General features: G+C 38.5%; 1 protein-coding gene across 1 annotated transcript in view; it reads left to right on the top strand.

Moving 5' to 3' along the window:
• Positions 1-13,038, top strand: part of LRRC4C (leucine rich repeat containing 4C) — a 166,182-nt gene extending 153,144 nt beyond the window's left edge. The window contains exon 2 of the mRNA XM_003781239.1: positions 10,903-13,038. Within this exon, the coding sequence (XP_003781287.1) occupies positions 10,945-12,867 (1,923 nt within the window). The 5' untranslated portion in view covers positions 10,903-10,944 and the 3' untranslated portion in view covers positions 12,868-13,038. The remainder of the gene's footprint in view (positions 1-10,902) is intronic.
• Positions 13,039-18,018: the final 4,980 nt, after the last annotated feature.

The following is an 18,018-nucleotide window of genomic DNA, read 5'->3' as shown; positions in this document are numbered from 1 at the left end:
TGCTTATATGTGGGGAATAGCAAGAAGTTAATATTGAGGGCTCTATTTGCCATTTATAGGAACTTCCATACCATTTTAATCTGTATATTGTCTGTTTTTATAAAATTAGCTTATAACTTGATTTCTTACTATAAATTAACATAAGGAAAATGTTCAGTAATTCAATAAGCAAATATTTACTGGATGCCTAGACATGATCCATTTCCTGCCTATAAGGGACTTCTAATTAAATAGGGTGAGCATGTTCCCAAGTATTTACATTCAAACACAGATGGGATAAGTGTTGTCATTCTGGCTTTACTAACAGTTAGGAGACAGATGAATTAATACTGATCAGGGAGGCCAATGAATTCTTGGTAGAAATAGCTATTGTACAATTGCCTCTGATTTGGTAGAATTGTGATAGAGAAATCAAGGTAGGTAATTCCAGGCAAAGGGAAGAAGGAGCAAAGCCCTGAAGAGGAAAAGTAGAGGGAATATTTTTAGAATTGAGAACAGACTGCAGCCTAGACTGTACTCAGGAGAACAGTGGGAGACTCATCTGGTAAAGCAGTATGGCACAGCATCACAGAGTGTCTTGCATGTCACACTAAGGCAGCGGTTTTCAAGAGGACAATTTTACCCCCCAAGGGACATCTGGCAATGTCTAGAGACACTGTAGATTGCCACAACTGAAGGTGCTACTGGCATCTAGTGGGTAGAGGCAGTAAGGGACTTAGGCTTACTTCACCGGCATGGAGAGCTAGTGGTAGGTTCTGTTTCCTTGAACTGTGCGTGATGCTCTGAGTTCCTGTGTGTTGTTCCACTAAGTTTACAAAGTATTCGTTTAAGAATCTTCCAAGGAAAAAGTATGAAATGAAAAGATTGATTTTGGAGATAAGGAATAACATGTATTAATCATTCAATGGCCCCCTGATTCTGAGCAAAAAGAAAAAAAAAGGGGGGGGGAAAGCAAAGTTTTCCTACATTGCTAGGGCTTCAGACTTAAAAAATATCAGTGCAAAGGAGAATGCAGGTGTTATTACAAACAGGCATGCTTCTAATAATCGGCGCATTCTGATTTCATTACCTGGAGAGGGAGATGTCAAGCGGTACACGGAGCTTGAGGTTTTAAGTTTTCATTGGGGGCACATTTCCCTAAAGCAAATGGCTGTCACAAAAATACAAACATACCCCCTTACCATCCCAAATCTCACCCTACAATTTCAGAAACACGTCAGTCATCTATATTTCATATTTTCATAAATAAGCTCAAAAAGTGAACATGATCAAAAGGATTCACAAACAGCCCGAACCCTCATGGCAGGCATGCCTCGCTCTCCTGCATTAGGAGAAGGTAAACAAACAGGAAAAAATAAAGCAGATTAATTTTATTTTTAGCTCTGCCAAGTTGTGACTGTATTTCTGGCTCCGATTTCTTCACATGAAGTAGACTTGACTTTTTGTTGCTAAGACGAGGTTGGAGCTGCCAAGTGCTTCCCTCCAATCCTTGGTCTATTCTACCTGGCCACTTTAGATTATGCCAGTAAATTAGGAGATCTTTTCCACACATGGATTTTTAAATAGATAGTTGAAATAAGTTTCTGAAACAAGCATGTGGTACTGAAGAGACCCTTCCATTTGACAAGGCATTTGACGTGCTGACTGTGGGAAACTTTATTCTCTGCTGTAAAATAGTCTGGTCCCATAGAGTGGCCCAAAAGCTAAGTCAAAATTCCCTAGTTCTAAAATATATGAAAATGTGAAGAAGCACATCCTGAAACCAATTTATGCACCCACCGTGTAGACATTTTCAAGGCAAATCATGTCATTTTAGGCACATACAGCAGAGGGCATTGTTTGGTCAAACATAAAACAGGGCTGCCAGGGCTAAGAATGGACAGAAATAGGAAACTTCTGCCCCTCTACTCTCCAGCTCACCCTCTCCCCGAAAACATGCACAGAGAGCAAGGGGGTGGTGAAGTGTTCCTTAAATCACTTTGTTATTCCTAACTCTTCTTTGCTGGGAAGATTTCTATGAAAATAACTATCAACTGGGCAAACGTCATTCCAGACATTGATAAATTTCCTTATTAGGTGATTGAGGTTCCACCGGTGCTAGGGATCAGGTGGTCAGTATGACCTCATCGGGGTCCTCACCTGGTTTACAGTCTTGACCGTCTGCAGCCTACTTTTGTCTGCGTCAACATTCATTCATGTATTGAAGAAACATTCCATGAGTGCTTTTATACGTGAATACCGCTGAGTATGGAAGACAAGTTTCCTCTACTTCATTAAATTAACACTCCACTGAGGTGAGACAGACAGTAAGAAAATGAACACCCGAGTACAAGAGAAAATAGCAAATGGCGATAAGTACTGTGATGAAAATTAAATATGATGATTTGTTAAACAGACTAGAGGGGCTACTTTTTGTTGGGTGATCAGAAAGAACTTTCTGAGAAGAATTTAAAGTGAGTCCCAAATGACAAGGAAAACCACCCATGCAAAAACCAAAGGACTTCTACGGCAGGCACAGGGAATCCTAGGACAAAGGTTCTAAGGGAGGAACAAGGTCGCACGTGAGGAAGGAGGAAACGTCAGGGGCTGAAAAAAGAGGCGGGTGAACAAAAGTTGCAAGATGGGAGAAGAAGGCAGGGTCTGATCACGTCTGGGAGACCCCTACAGGTTGCATTTTTTTTTAAAAGAATATGATGCTAAGAGGAATATTCCAACGGAAGAATGACATGAGCATATTTATATTTTCAAAATTCAGCCTAAATGCTGTATAAAGAATTAATCGCGGCCAGACATGTAGAAGTAGAGAATCCGGTAAAGGAGTATTTCAGTGGTCCGAGTGAGAAAGGAAGGTGACTTCATCTACAAAGAGACAGGGAGGTAAAGTGGATTGATCCAGGTTACGTTTTTGAACTAGAATCAGAAGAATAGTTGATAAAAACACAAGGAAAAAATGTCACAAAAAGCTTACGTTTTTGCCTTAAGCACCTGGGTGTGTGAGAGTGGCAGGATCGGGGATTTGCTTTTGGTCTGCGCTATGCCATTTAATTCATCCAATCCTCAGAAGTCTATTTATTAATGATGTTGTTATCATCGTTCCCATTTAGGAAGGTGCGGCCCAAAGCAGGCCAGTTTACTGAAGATGGAACAGTCAGTAACACAGAGCGAATCCCCTATCCGCAGGCATTTCACTCTAACTCTGGTTTTGTTCCATGAGGTCTTGCTAACATAGATGGGGCGTTCTTCCTAGACTTCAGCCGGGTCCCAAGTGAGAGGACTAAAACAGAATGTGTGTTCAGTAGTTCTTTGTGCGCAATTTACAGCATGGACAGGAGCAGCACTGAACGTCAGAGATGGCTCTTTTCTTGAAGTATGCATCACAGTGTTTCCAAAATGATACACTGCCGCTTTGTGTACCCTAATATTTTTTAACATGACCATATGCAGAAGCTAATTTTGTCTTCATTGGTATTTCATGCTCTACAGCATTTTAACTAGGGCGGATTAATTTGGACCTATACACGTCTCAGTAGTCAGATAATCAGATGGAGGACCAGTTCTCAAGCAACGCTAGGGATGTCAGTACAGTGAAGTACATTCCCATCTAGTGGCCTTCTCTCTCCAATTATGTTTTTTAACACACAAGGGCAAAAACTTTCTACAACAATACTCTCATCATTCCTTTCCCTTTCTCAAATTTCTTTCTTAAGTCTCTTTATTGAAATAAATTTAAACTCTTCTTGCAAACTTGCAATGCCCCTCAATTGACCTAGCTAGTTTAGCTGTCTAAATTTTGCATTGTAAGCCTTCTGTTTCCAGTAAGTGTGCTTTGTTATTACAGTAGAACTTCCATAGTTGACTGCTCCCCTGCACTGACCACCTCCTTAAGTTGACTAATTTTCATAGACCAGACATGCACCCCAGGTATGTGTTAGTACAGTCGGCCGAGTTCCTTATGTTGACCACCTGTTTGTTCCGGTCTCGTGGGTGGTCAACTTACAGAAGTTCTACTGTATTTAGCACTCACCCTTCTGCTTTTATGAATAAGCTTCTACCTCCCCCACCACCACCCTGTCTTCATGCAAGTCTAGACTCCCTTAACAACTCACATAAAGTCCCAACTACTCTCTTAACACTCTTTCTGGTTAGCTATGCCTCTATTAATTTCCTACAATTCTTTACAGCATTTAAATATTCATACAGTGATTTGCATCAGTATCTAGATACATGTGTGTACTGTTTAATTTAATATATACATATGTATCTATAACTTATAGCTCCAAGAAGGTTGGACAGTTCTAGAAATAAAGGCAAATGTAGCGCTTTTATGATCCTTATTATAATCTTCAGAGCGTGGCACCATGTGGGCTGCAGTCACAGGGTTTTTTCCTTATCTGTTTTACTACATAGTTCTCTGTAGTCACTACTTCTCATCTAATGATACTGTAATGTTGGCACTTCTAAACATTAGGAATGTATCATCTTCTGCTATCAGCCAGATAAGTCTTCTATAAAAATAAACATGGTGAGCCAGGACTTTTTTCTGCCTGAACTCTCAGTTTTTAAAATCCCAACATTTTCTAGACAGATTGCAAAGGTACTGTGTTTAGCCAAATAGCTACCTGTAGACTTGACAGGTTGAGTCCCTGGGTTACAACCATTTAAATGTTATAGCCTTTCCATTACATTAACCTAGAGGGTCAGCCCTGGGCATGTTTACGGAATTTTTCTGTGCCCTGAAATCTGCAGCACGACATATTCCTTCATAAGAGGTGGAGAAAGCTGAACAGGTTTGTAAGAGTGGATTTAAAATGGGGGAAAACAAAGTACATTAGGTTATATTTGTAAAATAAATTTGATTTGAGGAGGTGAGTTACCTGTGGTCACAATGTTATTTAATTTGTTGTTTTTCTTTTTCCTGCATATTCTAGCCTTGTGTAAAACCCAGAGATGTCCAGACAAATGTTTCTGTAATAGAAAAATATCTTACCAGGGTGGGGAATGAGCTTCGGCACCTGCCTTATAAGAAAATTCTGTTGCCTTACCTTAATTTGCTTTCTTTGGATGGTTCCAGATTTATAATGGTTTAAGAAAATAAGAAATCAGAATTTTTCCACTATCTTATTTGTTATTTTCTTTGTCATTGGCAGAGGGAAAGGGGAGAGAGAGAGATTGAGAGAAGAGAAAAGAATATAAATGTATTCAGATAGGTTCAATCACATGTACCCAGAAAAAAAATTAAATGTTCATAGTGTAAGGAATTATTTTACATAATGAGAAAGTCCAGAGGAAAAACAGTTACCGGGTACATGGGGTCCATTAATTCAGCTGCTTACCCATAACATCAAAGATGTAAATTCTTTCCATATTTCCATTTTTTCCTTCTTTGGCATTATCAGCTTGGCCTCCAGGCTGCCTCCCCTCTTGGCCACAAGATGGCTGCAGCAGCTCTCAGCATCTTACACTCCCAACATCTGGAATTAATTCTTTGGCATGTTTTTCTTCTTATTAGTGGGAGAAAAACAATACACAGGACCCCTTAGCTAACATCTGCTCAGATCTCATTGGCCAAATTGTGTCACATGTCTGGGCATCACTAGTCTCTAGAGATAGGAGTATCACTACCAGGGTTTGTTTAGACAAGAGCTCAGCAAACTACAGTCTACAAGTCGGTCTACCACCTATTTTGGGGTGCTCTGCAGACAATGAGTGATTTTGAATTTTCAAATGATTAGAGAAAAAAATATTTTGAAACTCATAACAATTATATGACATTCAAATTTTAGTTCCTGTAAATAGTATTATTGGAGCACAGCCACAACTATTTGTTTACCTTTTCTCAACAGAGGCAGAACTGAATCGTTGCAAGTGGAGACCATATGGTCTTCAAAGCCTAAAATACTTTCAGGCCTTTTATGGAAAAAGTTTGCATACTCCTAGGTTAACCCAAATTCTCTTTACCTTTCAACACTGGGTCATCCTCTCTTAAAGAAAGATAATATAGTATTTTCCTTTTTTTATTTTTTTGTTTGTTTCATGGATAAGAGTGAATTTTCCTAACAAAATTTTTGTGGTAAAGAGCAGGGAGGTCGGAGGTTGGGCAGGCAGTAAAAATATGTTTTTGTTTTGGAGTGGGAGCGGATACATTGTCCAAACACATTTTAAATGAATAATGCACTTTGAATTTCATAAAAATCCAATTTCCAAAATATCACTAATTCAACCTATTCACAAGGCAGGGGGCTTAGTTTTAGACTGCTATGGTAGGCACAACCTCACAAATGTTTGTGAGGGAAGCGGTAAAGATTATGTTAGAATTTAAATGGAAGTTCCATTTTAGGACAGCTTTGCAATGTGGAAACTTGATTAGGATTACATATGAACTATGAAAAAACAATCCAGGATGGATGGAAACAGCAAGGTGACATGAGAGATTCAGTGAGTCTCAACACAGGCAGCTGTTGAGGTGTTTCATCAAAGAGTTGAGGGATCTTTGCAGAAGTCCTTGTAAAGATCAACGGTATCATTTATGTCAGCAGGAGAGTCCCAGAAGAGGACAGAGATGCTAAACAAGGCAGCAGAACAGCAAAGTCTTGTTGATGTAATAAGGTGTGGCTGGGGTGTCAGGGTCCAGGCTGGATGTGGGCTAAGTGGTTTTGGTTCACTTTGTTATTAGCACGTGAGTTTATTGAGGGACAGGGTGGCAGGTGTAGTTAACTGGATTCTTCTTTCTCCTACCTCACTTTCAAGAACTACTTCTAAGCCAGCCTTTGCTGACTTAGCGATGATACTGTGTTTAATAGAGCCTGTCCATGGGCTCCCTCGCCTACAGTTGCTCCTGTGCCTCACCTTGCACTGGTCCCCAGTGCACTGAGGGATGGGTAGGGAAGGAAGGAAGGTCTATTGACAAAGTCAGGTATCCTCTGGGACGAGGCTAAAGTATCATCGCAGTTTAATTCTAAACCCACACAAATCCATTTGTAAATAAATGCTGTCAGAGGACATGGTAATGGATAGTGCGCACCTTTCAATTGATTTTCTTCTGATGTGATAAAAACATGAAAGAGATGTTGAAGTGTGCGCGGCCTTTGATGTAATACAATTTAGATTTTAAAGTAGAAAGGCCATTGTTGATAGTAGTGGAGTCAATTCAATGCATGCACCAAACATTATTTGCTGTCAGTTATAAATTAGCTTGGAACTGCCTATAATTCACAAATCATTACTTATGACCGATTTATAGGAAATCTCATTAATTGCAATAGCACAAAGATCTTGAAGAAAGCAAGAAGTAGAGAATAAAAACTAGGCTGGGCATCTGAGAAAGTGGAGATGCATATATTCTGTAATTAAAAGCAATATATTAGATTTGCATATGTTTTACTAATGGTATGTTCCAGATCATGCCAGTTATTTGTTAACCACAACTTTTTTTTTTGAGACAGAGTCTCATTTTTTTTTAAGAGACAGAGTCTCACTTTATCGCCCTCGGTAGAGTGTTGTGACGTCACACAGCTCACAGCAACCTCCAGCTCTTGGACCTAGGCAATTCTCTTGCCTCAGCCTCTCAAGTAGACTACAACAAGCCCCTGCCACAGTGCATGGCTGATTAACCACAACTTTGAATACGAGATGTTATGATTCTTTCTACTTTATAGAAGAGAAAGAAATGAAGTGTTCCTTCATTTTATTTTTATCTTAAATATTTATTGTACCTTACTTCTCATGAACTAGTAACTTTACATATGCATCAATACATGTAACAGTCCCAACAAAGGCCTTTTGAGTACATAACAGTGGTGTTCTCCTTTCACAGACAGGAAAAGTGAAGAAAATACAGAGAAGTAAAGTAACTTTTCCAAGTTTAAAGTCACTGAGTTTCAAGCAGAAGCATGAACTCTGGAAGTGTCCCATTAGACCCTTCTCTCTTAACCACTAGACATGGCTGTGTTTACTATATCATATTTAAAAAATTATAGTAAGAAAAGGGGAAAGAGGAGGAGGGAGGGTGTTTCGCGGGTTCTCACCTCATGTGCACAATGTGAGGTATTCAGCACACCCCCTCAGTGAAAGGCTCAGCTACAACTTGAACTTTACCTTAGGAAAGAAAACAATGAAACCTAAACATTTGTATACTCATGTTCATGTGAAATTAAAAAAAAAAGATTCTAAAAGAATACACAGAAAAAAATAGTATCAAAAAGCAGAGTAAGGAATTATTGACATTTTGGGCTGTGTCCAGTCAACCAGTTATTTCAACCTGTGTTGCCAGTGACCCCAGAATTTGGAATAGTGTCTTGGTACGGGGGATAGGAACAGGAACGGAGGAGCAAGGCCCTGAAACCTCAACCCTAAAGATGTTAATTGGTTTGTGCATTGGGAATTTTTAAATGTTTAAATTTTTAAACATGTCTAAAAACCTTGAGAAATGTGAGTTTCAGGGATATCCATAAAACTGCATTAAGTCACTCAAATAAGAAATCTCCAATGGTCATGATGACTGGAAATGTAGAGTTTTCTATTGACAATGGAAATTGAAAAGGGTTATTTAAGGCTATGTTTAAATTTACAATGAAAGTTTACGCTTACTGTGAGGTGTGTAGCAATTTTTCTAGGATGAGTTCTTAAACTTAACTGTCTGACTTCCTATGCAAAGATCTATCATTAGATATTTACTGTTTTGCACATTTTCACCATCATTTTGTTTAGTGCCTTGCCTACAAGGACACTATATATTGGCAGTAGGCTAAGAGGAGACTATCAGAAATGGCCCCTATTCTCTGAGTTCGCAAGCTAATGGAGGAAACAGATCCAGAAACAAAGAATCACCATACCCCATGGTGTGAAAACTCAACCAAGAGCTGTGTCAGTCCTGAGGAAGGAAGCAACTTGGTTGGCCTGGGAAGGCCAGATGAAGAAGTGGTAACTTGAAACCTGCTAGTCAAGTTTCTTTGCCACTGCAGTGGAGACAGAAAGGAGCCTCTGAAGCCAGAAAGCAATCAGGGACTTTAAACATCACCTTCCTGAGATCAGCGTCCCTTTCAGTGGTTTCATGGCTGTGGATATATATTTAAGGGTTGCTAATGACACTGCTTTTCCTGAGGAGGACATGTTTCATTGGTGGAATAAAATCTTTTCTCCATGTTGTGCATGCTCTATAAATATAGCTATTCATCACTGTGGACCTCCCCACCAACGGGAGAGTTATTTCCCAAAGAAGAGACAGCCCTTCTTCTTCAAGCCTTCTGGGGGTGGAGAAGGAAGTGTCACCCTGGAAACTGGGTCTTTCTCTTGCATTGGCTTCTCTCCAAGGCTCACGTTGAACAATTGGGAGATCGTCCTTGTTGTCCTTTTTGCCACTGGTTTCTTCCATAGCTCTTCTTTCTCCCATATCAGCCCAACATTACCATTTAAGACAACAAATCTTATGTTAGCACTCCTTTCTAAAAACAAGATGTTGCCTGCAAGAGAAAGTGGAGGCTCTTGAGTTTGATATAACCAGCTCTTAACAGTCTAGACCTGATCTCATCCCAGCTCCCTTTCCCATTCTGTCTTCCAGGCTTTCCATTCTCTTGCCATAGGGAACATTTTGCTGTTCCCTTGTTGTTTTTGACTCAGGTTGATCCCTTTGCCTAAAATGCCCTTCTTTCCTTTCTTCAGTAACTCCTACAAAACCTTGATCAGATGATCCTCCTCTTGGGAAGCAATCCCATTCTCAATTTCCCAGTGCAGCTTAAGTTGCTCTGATGATAGTGCCCTTGTGCCAATGTAGTCTTGTCTTGTAGCAATGAACATATGTCATTGTAAGTTATCTATTTGCCTATCTGTCTCTCTTTGAATTAAAATTCACTCAGGGGTAAGAATTATATTCTTCATTTGTATATACCCAAGATTTATCAAAATGTTTGGCTAAGAACAACTACAAAACACCATTAATAATATTATCTGACTGAGTTCTGACCATGTGAGAGGCATTTTTATAAATCTTTTTTTCTGTAATAGCTCATTTTACCCTCACAACAACCCTAAGGGGTGTGTAATATTATCATTCTCATTTTTCAAGTTAGGAGAGGAGGTTGAGAAATAAAAAGAATGAGTAAGTTGCCCAAAGTGACACATGATAAGTACTAAATTAGTGCCTTTTTAAATTGAAATGTGGTAAGGCCCTCTGCCCCTTGCATTTTTATTTCCAAGAGATTCACAGTAGAGACACTCTTTATTAAGATAAGAACTTAGGGAGAAGTTATCACAGAGGTGCCCAGTCCACAATAAGCCAGTTGAGTAGGGGCATATACTGGGTAACAACACAAGCTCATTTGGAAGTCCTTTTTGTGCTGGAAGAAATGAAGAAAGTGAGTTTTAATTTTCCTTCCAACAAATAGTCTTGAAAACAGTAAAATTAAGGACATAAGACATAACAGTACTGTCATACTATTTTTTTTCTGTGATTGAAAATAATCTTTCATTGGAAATGATTTAACTTACAAAGGAGCTTTTAGTTTGTAGGATATATCCACACAATCCTATTTTCTAAACTTTCCCAGTCCGGTTTAGGCATTGAAACTAATGGTGGAGTTATCAAATATGTCTTCATGCATTGGGGTCACACTAGACTGATAAACACTATGTTAGTAAGGGCTCTTGACCACAGTGATGTGCTCTGTGATTATATATCTGATGGAATGTAGGCTATGATGGCTCCTAATTTGGACTATAGGAACATTTCCCTATCAATATGAGCCACATAGCTTAACAAGGGATATATTATTTATTTGTTTGTTTATCCATTTAGTTTTTAGTCTGAGAAATGATGACTTTAGATGAATACACTAAATCACTGACATTACTGCATAAAGATATTTGGTGTAGATCTAATTATCTTTTCTTGTTCTTATTATTTTGCAGACTGTTTGAACTCCAGAAGGACCAACACCAGATAAATTATGAATGTTGAACAAGATGACCTTACATCCACAGCAGATAATGATAGGTCCTAGGTTTAACAGGGCCCTATTTGACCCCCTGCTTGTGGTGCTGCTGGCTCTTCAGCTTCTGGTGGTGGCTGGTTTGGTGCGGGCTCAGACCTGCCCTTCTGTGTGCTCCTGCAGCAACCAGTTCAGCAAGGTGATTTGTGTTCGCAAGAACCTGCGTGAGGTTCCAGATGGCATCTCCACCAACACACGGCTGCTGAACCTTCATGAGAACCAAATCCAGATCATCAAAGTGAACAGCTTCAAGCACTTGAGGCACCTGGAAATCCTACAATTGAGTAGGAACCATATTAGAACCATTGAAATTGGGGCCTTCAATGGTCTGGCCAACCTCAACACTCTGGAACTCTTTGACAATCGTCTTACTACCATCCCAAATGGGGCTTTTGTATATTTGTCTAAACTGAAGGAGCTCTGGTTGCGAAACAACCCCATTGAAAGCATCCCTTCTTATGCTTTTAACAGAATTCCTTCTTTGCGCCGATTAGACTTAGGGGAATTGAAAAGACTTTCGTACATCTCAGAAGGTGCCTTTGAAGGTCTGTCCAACTTGAGGTATTTGAACCTTGCCATGTGCAACCTCCGGGAAATCCCTAACCTCACACCACTCATAAAACTAGATGAGTTAGATCTTTCTGGGAATCATTTATCTGCCATTAGGCCTGGTTCTTTCCAGGGGTTGATGCACCTTCAAAAACTGTGGATGATACAGTCCCAGATTCAAGTGATTGAAAGGAACGCCTTTGATAACCTTCAATCACTAGTGGAGATCAACCTGGCACACAACAATCTAACGTTACTGCCTCATGACCTCTTCACGCCCTTGCACCATCTAGAGCGGATACACTTACATCACAACCCTTGGAACTGTAACTGTGACATACTGTGGCTCAGCTGGTGGATAAAAGACATGGCCCCCTCCAATACAGCTTGTTGTGCCCGGTGTAACACTCCTCCCAATCTAAAAGGGAGGTACATTGGGGAGCTTGACCAGAATTATTTCACATGCTATGCCCCAGTGATCGTGGAGCCCCCTGCAGACCTCAATGTCACTGAAGGCATGGCAGCTGAGCTGAAATGTCGAGCCTCTACATCACTGACGTCTGTATCTTGGATTACTCCAAATGGAACAGTTATGACACATGGGGCATACAAAGTGCGGATAGCTGTGCTCAGCGATGGTACATTAAATTTCACGAATGTAACCGTGCAAGATACAGGCATGTACACATGTATGGTGAGTAATTCTGTTGGAAACACTACTGCTTCAGCCACCCTGAATGTTACTGCAGCAACCACTACTCCCTTCTCTTACTTTTCAACCGTCACAGTAGAGACTATGGAACCTTCTCAGGATGAGGCGCGGACCACAGATAACAATGTGGGTCCCACTCCGGTGATCGACTGGGAGACCACCAATGTGACCACCTCTCTTACGCCACAGAGCACAAGGTCCACAGAAAAGACATTCACCATCCCAGTGACTGATATAAATAGTGGGATCCCAGGAATCGATGAGGTCATGAAGACGACCAAAATCATCATTGGGTGTTTTGTGGCCATCACACTCATGGCAGCAGTGATGCTGGTGATCTTCTACAAGATGAGGAAGCAGCACCATCGGCAAAACCATCACGCCCCAACAAGGACTGTTGAAATCATTAATGTGGATGATGAGATTACTGGGGACACGCCCATGGAGAGCCACCTGCCCATGCCTGCTATCGAGCATGAGCACCTGAATCACTATAACTCTTACAAATCTCCCTTCAACCACACAACAACAGTTAACACAATAAATTCAATACACAGTTCAGTGCATGAACCGTTATTGATCCGAATGAACTCTAAAGACAATGTACAAGAGACTCAAATCTAAAACAGAGTTACAGAAAAACAATAACAACAACAAAAAAGACAGTTTATTAAAAATGACACAAATGACTGGGCTAAATCTACTGTTTCAAAAAAGTGTCTTTACAAAAAAAAAAACAAAAAAGAAAAGAAATTTATTTATTAAAAATTCTATTGTGATCTAAAGCAGACAAAATTATGTGTATTCCTCAGAACCTGTTTTTGCTGCACTTACTTACTATTTCCCCACATCTCGTCTCTCCCTTTCCTGATTGCCATATTTTTCATAGGAGATCTCAATTCCCTAAAGAACTGGTCTAGGAAAATTTTGTAAGAATTCTGTTACACTTTGAGATTTTTATGGTGACTTCTAGTGGTGAGATCCAGTCTATTTTGTCTCTCTTTTATTAATTTTTTTTCTTTTTCCCTCATACTCTTATGAAGTAGTCCAATGGGGAATGCAATATTAGAAATAGATTTTTAAGAGAGAACGAGGAAAAAATGCAAGATCTTATATTTTTCATGCAATGATCTGTTCTGTATTTATGAGGAGGACCATTCTATGGAGAAGAAAAAAAAAAGTAAGCAAACAACAGATTAATTTACATATGAGCATCTATAAAACCCATGACTTTTAAACAACTCTAGAACCAGAATTTGTAGTTTGAAAGCTAAAAATAAGATTATAAATAAAATATTGTTGGTTTTTCTGTACTTGGACACAACTCATTTATAGTATGGTTCAAATGTGAGAAACTTGAAGGTAATTAGATTCCTACTTCCTAAGAAAAAATACTACAGTATTCTTAAGTCAGAACATCCATCTGTACAGGGTCCTGTTTGACTAGATGTTTGGAGTTTTAGATGTGTATTCAAGGATGCTGTGGTATTTTTCCTTCTTCTTAGGGTTACCCTTTGTAGAATGCTCAGGTTCAAAAATAACAATTTTGTGAAGTAAATTTAATTCCATTTGAAAGAAAGTTTCAGTATAATTTATTCTCTGTCTCCTAAATAAAATTTCATTGGCTAGATGGAAATATGTCCACAAGAGATGAAAGTATTTTAAGTTATCTGGAGTTGAAAAAGAATGTTTGTGCTGAGTGTTCACAAATTCAGTTTGATTCAATGATAGTTAATAATGACCTACGGTGTGCTAAACACTGACTTTAGTACTGTGGGTATGCAATTGACAAGTTCTGGTCCCCCTCCTTGAATCATTCCCAATCTACATGAAAAATTATTAAAGAAATAATCTCAGTTTATCCCTGGTTGCCAGCTCCGATTATACTGGTAGGTGGAAAGCTGTGAATTGGGATCTTAAATTTTCAGAATATTAGGTTATTGCTATTATAGAAAACCTCCTGGATTCATGATTTCTTCCATCCTTCTGCAGGAGGTGTCTATCTTTGTCTAAATGCAGCTTGCACATCTTTAAGGAAGTGTGGGGTTGTAGATCTGCTTTGAAGGATGGATTCATAGCAGGAAATGGCCATGCTAATACAGCGGTAATTCAATAAAAGTACTTTGTAAGAAACTGGGGACATTTTATCTAAGAGAACATACATTTGCTTCCAAGTAAAAAAGGAACTTGGTGGCTGTTGCACTTCAGCACTCAATACATATTTTAACATATGTATGACTTCTGTTTATCTATGTGAAGCAAAGTGAATACGTACAAATCTCATTACTGGCGTTGAAACCTCCTACCTCGATCACAAAACAAGGATTAACCAAGGTGGAGAAAATGTCAGCTCCTAATGGATAAGCAGCTTAGATACTTGCACTTAACTCTGCAGGCTGGACCTCGCTCCAGGGTTTCGTGGTCTCCGGGTGTGAAAAACCATCATTACTCACAGAATAGGTCAAAAAACTGGGAGGAAAGGAGCACAAATGCATGAGAGCATGCAAGAGTCTTGCTCCTATTTTTCAGTCACCAATATCTGGCTTTTTCCTTCCTTCTTTCCTACTTCCCTTTGTTCAGAACACAGTTCACATTCGCTTTTGATGTGAAGACTAAAGAAAAGGGAAGACACACATTGGCTGTCATTTGTCAAGTTATTCATTACTGAATGTATTCCATATTTTCAAAGTGTCTATCACACACACAGCCACACACACACACACACACACACACACACACACACACACACAGAGCCATCCACCGGGATCTATAATACAATGGCTATTACAAAGAAGGATGGTATAAATCAAGGCAGAAAAGTATTCTGCTTTCTCTTGTTGGATTGGGTTCACCAAGCTGCCTTTGCTGAGTGTGAACTTTTCTTTCTTTTCAAGCTTATAATTCTTACGAGGTTAGTCTCAGCATGCAATTAACCCTTGGCTGTGAGGGGTGGCTGAGCAGTGAGATAAATTCTACTAAGTAGAATGGAAGGTGAAATTGCACTAAAAAAGACAGGTTGGAATCTAAAGCATCTGATGCAGCCCCCTAGCAGATTATAATAGTCCTAATGAATGCATTTTAGAAAAGACAGCTGAGGAAAGGTTTAAATAAACCAAACTTGACATCCATGGTAAATTTAGAAACTCTTTTGACAAAATGCAAAGGGTGGGCTGCTATAAATAGGTTATTTAATGGAAACTAAAATGAATTCTGGATGTATTCTGATTATCAGAGTGTCTGTATTTGCCCTAGATAATATATTTGGCACGCAGCCCATCAGTACAGCAGCTGCACTAACGTATTAGAGACCATTACATATGGTGGATTTACTTGGCTCATCAGGAAGCCCATGGAACTGTTTACATATCTGATACATCCTTGCACCACATCTTTATTTCATGTCCACTGTTCATTTTATTCTGTCCAAAGGCAACTGGATGGTAGTTTTCTGAAACATATGTATCCCAAACACACCATTTACAGTTATAAAGTAACTCAATGATATTTTTGATATACACATACATACATACATATATGTATATATGTAGGAAAAAATATATATATACACATGCATATATTTTTTGTTCCTACTAATAGTATGCAGTTTGCTTCAGGGAAACATCAAAGATACTTCATAAAGAAGGTTCTCTAATATTTCTTTCTATTCAAGAATTACATATCTGGCTATGACCTGAGTCCTTAAAGCTGTTCTAAATATGTTCAAATGCATTTCAATTAGCAAAATGCTTTAAGGATTTGGTATACCTCATACATATAGGCCTTGGTATAGCTTAAATAATTTCTCCTCATATTTCAGATATTCTGAATATCACCTTTTCCAAAGAGTGAAATAGATAATTTAAGCATAAAAGAGCCATCAGTGTTTTTTGAGGAAGAAAATATGGATAGCCTATGATTTTACTTTTAGGCCTCTATAATCAAAGAATAAAAAATTAGGATAGCATTTGAAACCTATACCTATTTCATTTACTACAAAATGAAATTCTAAATATAGATATTCAGGTGGGCGGACTTGTGACAATGGAAGGGTTATTTACATGAGAGAAACAAAAGGGCATTTTAAGAGCAGGATTTATTGAAACATGAAAAAGAAATTAAGTGGGTGGTCCCAGAGTATCCAACATTTCCAAAGTAAATATTGGTCAAGATAAAGAAACCCCTCCCCAGTTTCTTAGCCTTTGGGGATAATATTCAAGATATTTAGATAAAAGAGAAGACTTTGATGAGTGCTTAGGTGTATATTACAGCACTCTATAACAATATAATTTCAAAATAATGTGTTTAATTGTTTACTTGGTGCTTCAGCTTACTAGTTTTAACAAGGATCTTGAAGACAATGATATCATTAAATATCAAAGACACAGCATGTGAATTCCAGGGTAAGAAGTCATACATTTCTAGGAAGCTATTCATCTGTTTGTCTTAAAATATAATAATGCAGAATCAAATTTCTTATAAAAACATATTCCCCCAAACTACACATGCACAACTTTGAGCTGAATGTGATTCTGTCCAATAGCTACTTCTGACAAAAATGAATCTAAAGCATTGCCTGCTAAAAATCAAGATACCTTCTATTCTTATTTTTCTTCCATAGGAAGAAATGTGAATTCCTAAAAACTGGATTATTAGATAGGAAGCTGCTGTAACAGCATTGTCCTTCCTGGTTCCAGCAGGATACAGAACAAGATAGATTTGGCTCCATGAGAGAACAACAACAACAAAAAAATCTAGAATTAAGTATAGCACACTGTCGATTCAGATCTAAATTTAGATACTGAATGAATTATCCTCACAACCAGTTCATGCTGTTTCTTAAAAGTTGTGCCAACAGAACTTTTGAGATTTCAACCTTTCTCAAAATTATTTCAGAAATCTATACAAATCATGTATAAAATTATGCAATTATGTCTTAAAAGAAGTGTTTATAAGTCATAGATAAAATTGTTGTTCATTTTGCTTTTGCCCAGGATAAGGAAAAATAAGGAGAGAGAGAGAGAGAGAGAGAAGGGATGGCTGCAAAACAGCTAATAAATGATGCTATTTTAATAAAAAGCACATGATATTGGAAAAATCTTTCTGTTTTATACATTTTATTATGTGCAGTAAATGAGCACATCCATCTATCCCTTCCACACACATGAGAGAAATGAAAGGGCATTTTAAGAGCAAGATTTATTGAATTCTGCTCTTAACCCTTCCAAAAAAAAAAAAAAAAAAAAAAAAACCCAGTACAATCCTACAGAAATCAGACCATGAAGTCTTATCTTTCATTATTTGATCCAGTAATTTCATTTCATTTTCCAGATAATTAATGCTGCACTTTATTATATATTTGATGCTGAATTGCTCGATTTGACTTATCCAAATGGCATGTCTCCAGACTTTATCTCATTGCCAGAAACAGTGGACACACTGCTTTTTATCTTGATGAAGGGGGGAGATTTGATACTGTCTGAAGGCAAGTGTCCGTAGAACCTGCTATAATACATGTCCTCGTGCTCTGAGAACTTGCCGGAACAACCACCTTGCCCGGCTCTAGTTCTATTTTCATGATGGAAGCACATGAACACCGTTAATATTTATCACGTCTATATATCAATAATAAGCCTTCTCAGCGACAACTAATCTACTTTCTCAGTCCTTAGTTCCACAATGAAAGAAGTAAAAACAAGGTAGAACTCAGCAATTGCTGTTTAAGCATTGCCGCTCGTTTTGTAAAGGGAATACATAGTAGATCCCTAAGAGAAATAA

This window comes from Otolemur garnettii, unplaced genomic scaffold, assembly GCF_000181295.1.
Source record: "Otolemur garnettii isolate 467f Iridium unplaced genomic scaffold, OtoGar3 scaffold00001, whole genome shotgun sequence".
Taxonomy (NCBI): Eukaryota; Metazoa; Chordata; class Mammalia; order Primates; family Galagidae; genus Otolemur; species Otolemur garnettii.
The sequence above is the reverse complement of the archived record's forward strand: the minus strand, read 5'-3'. Positions and strand labels throughout refer to the sequence as shown.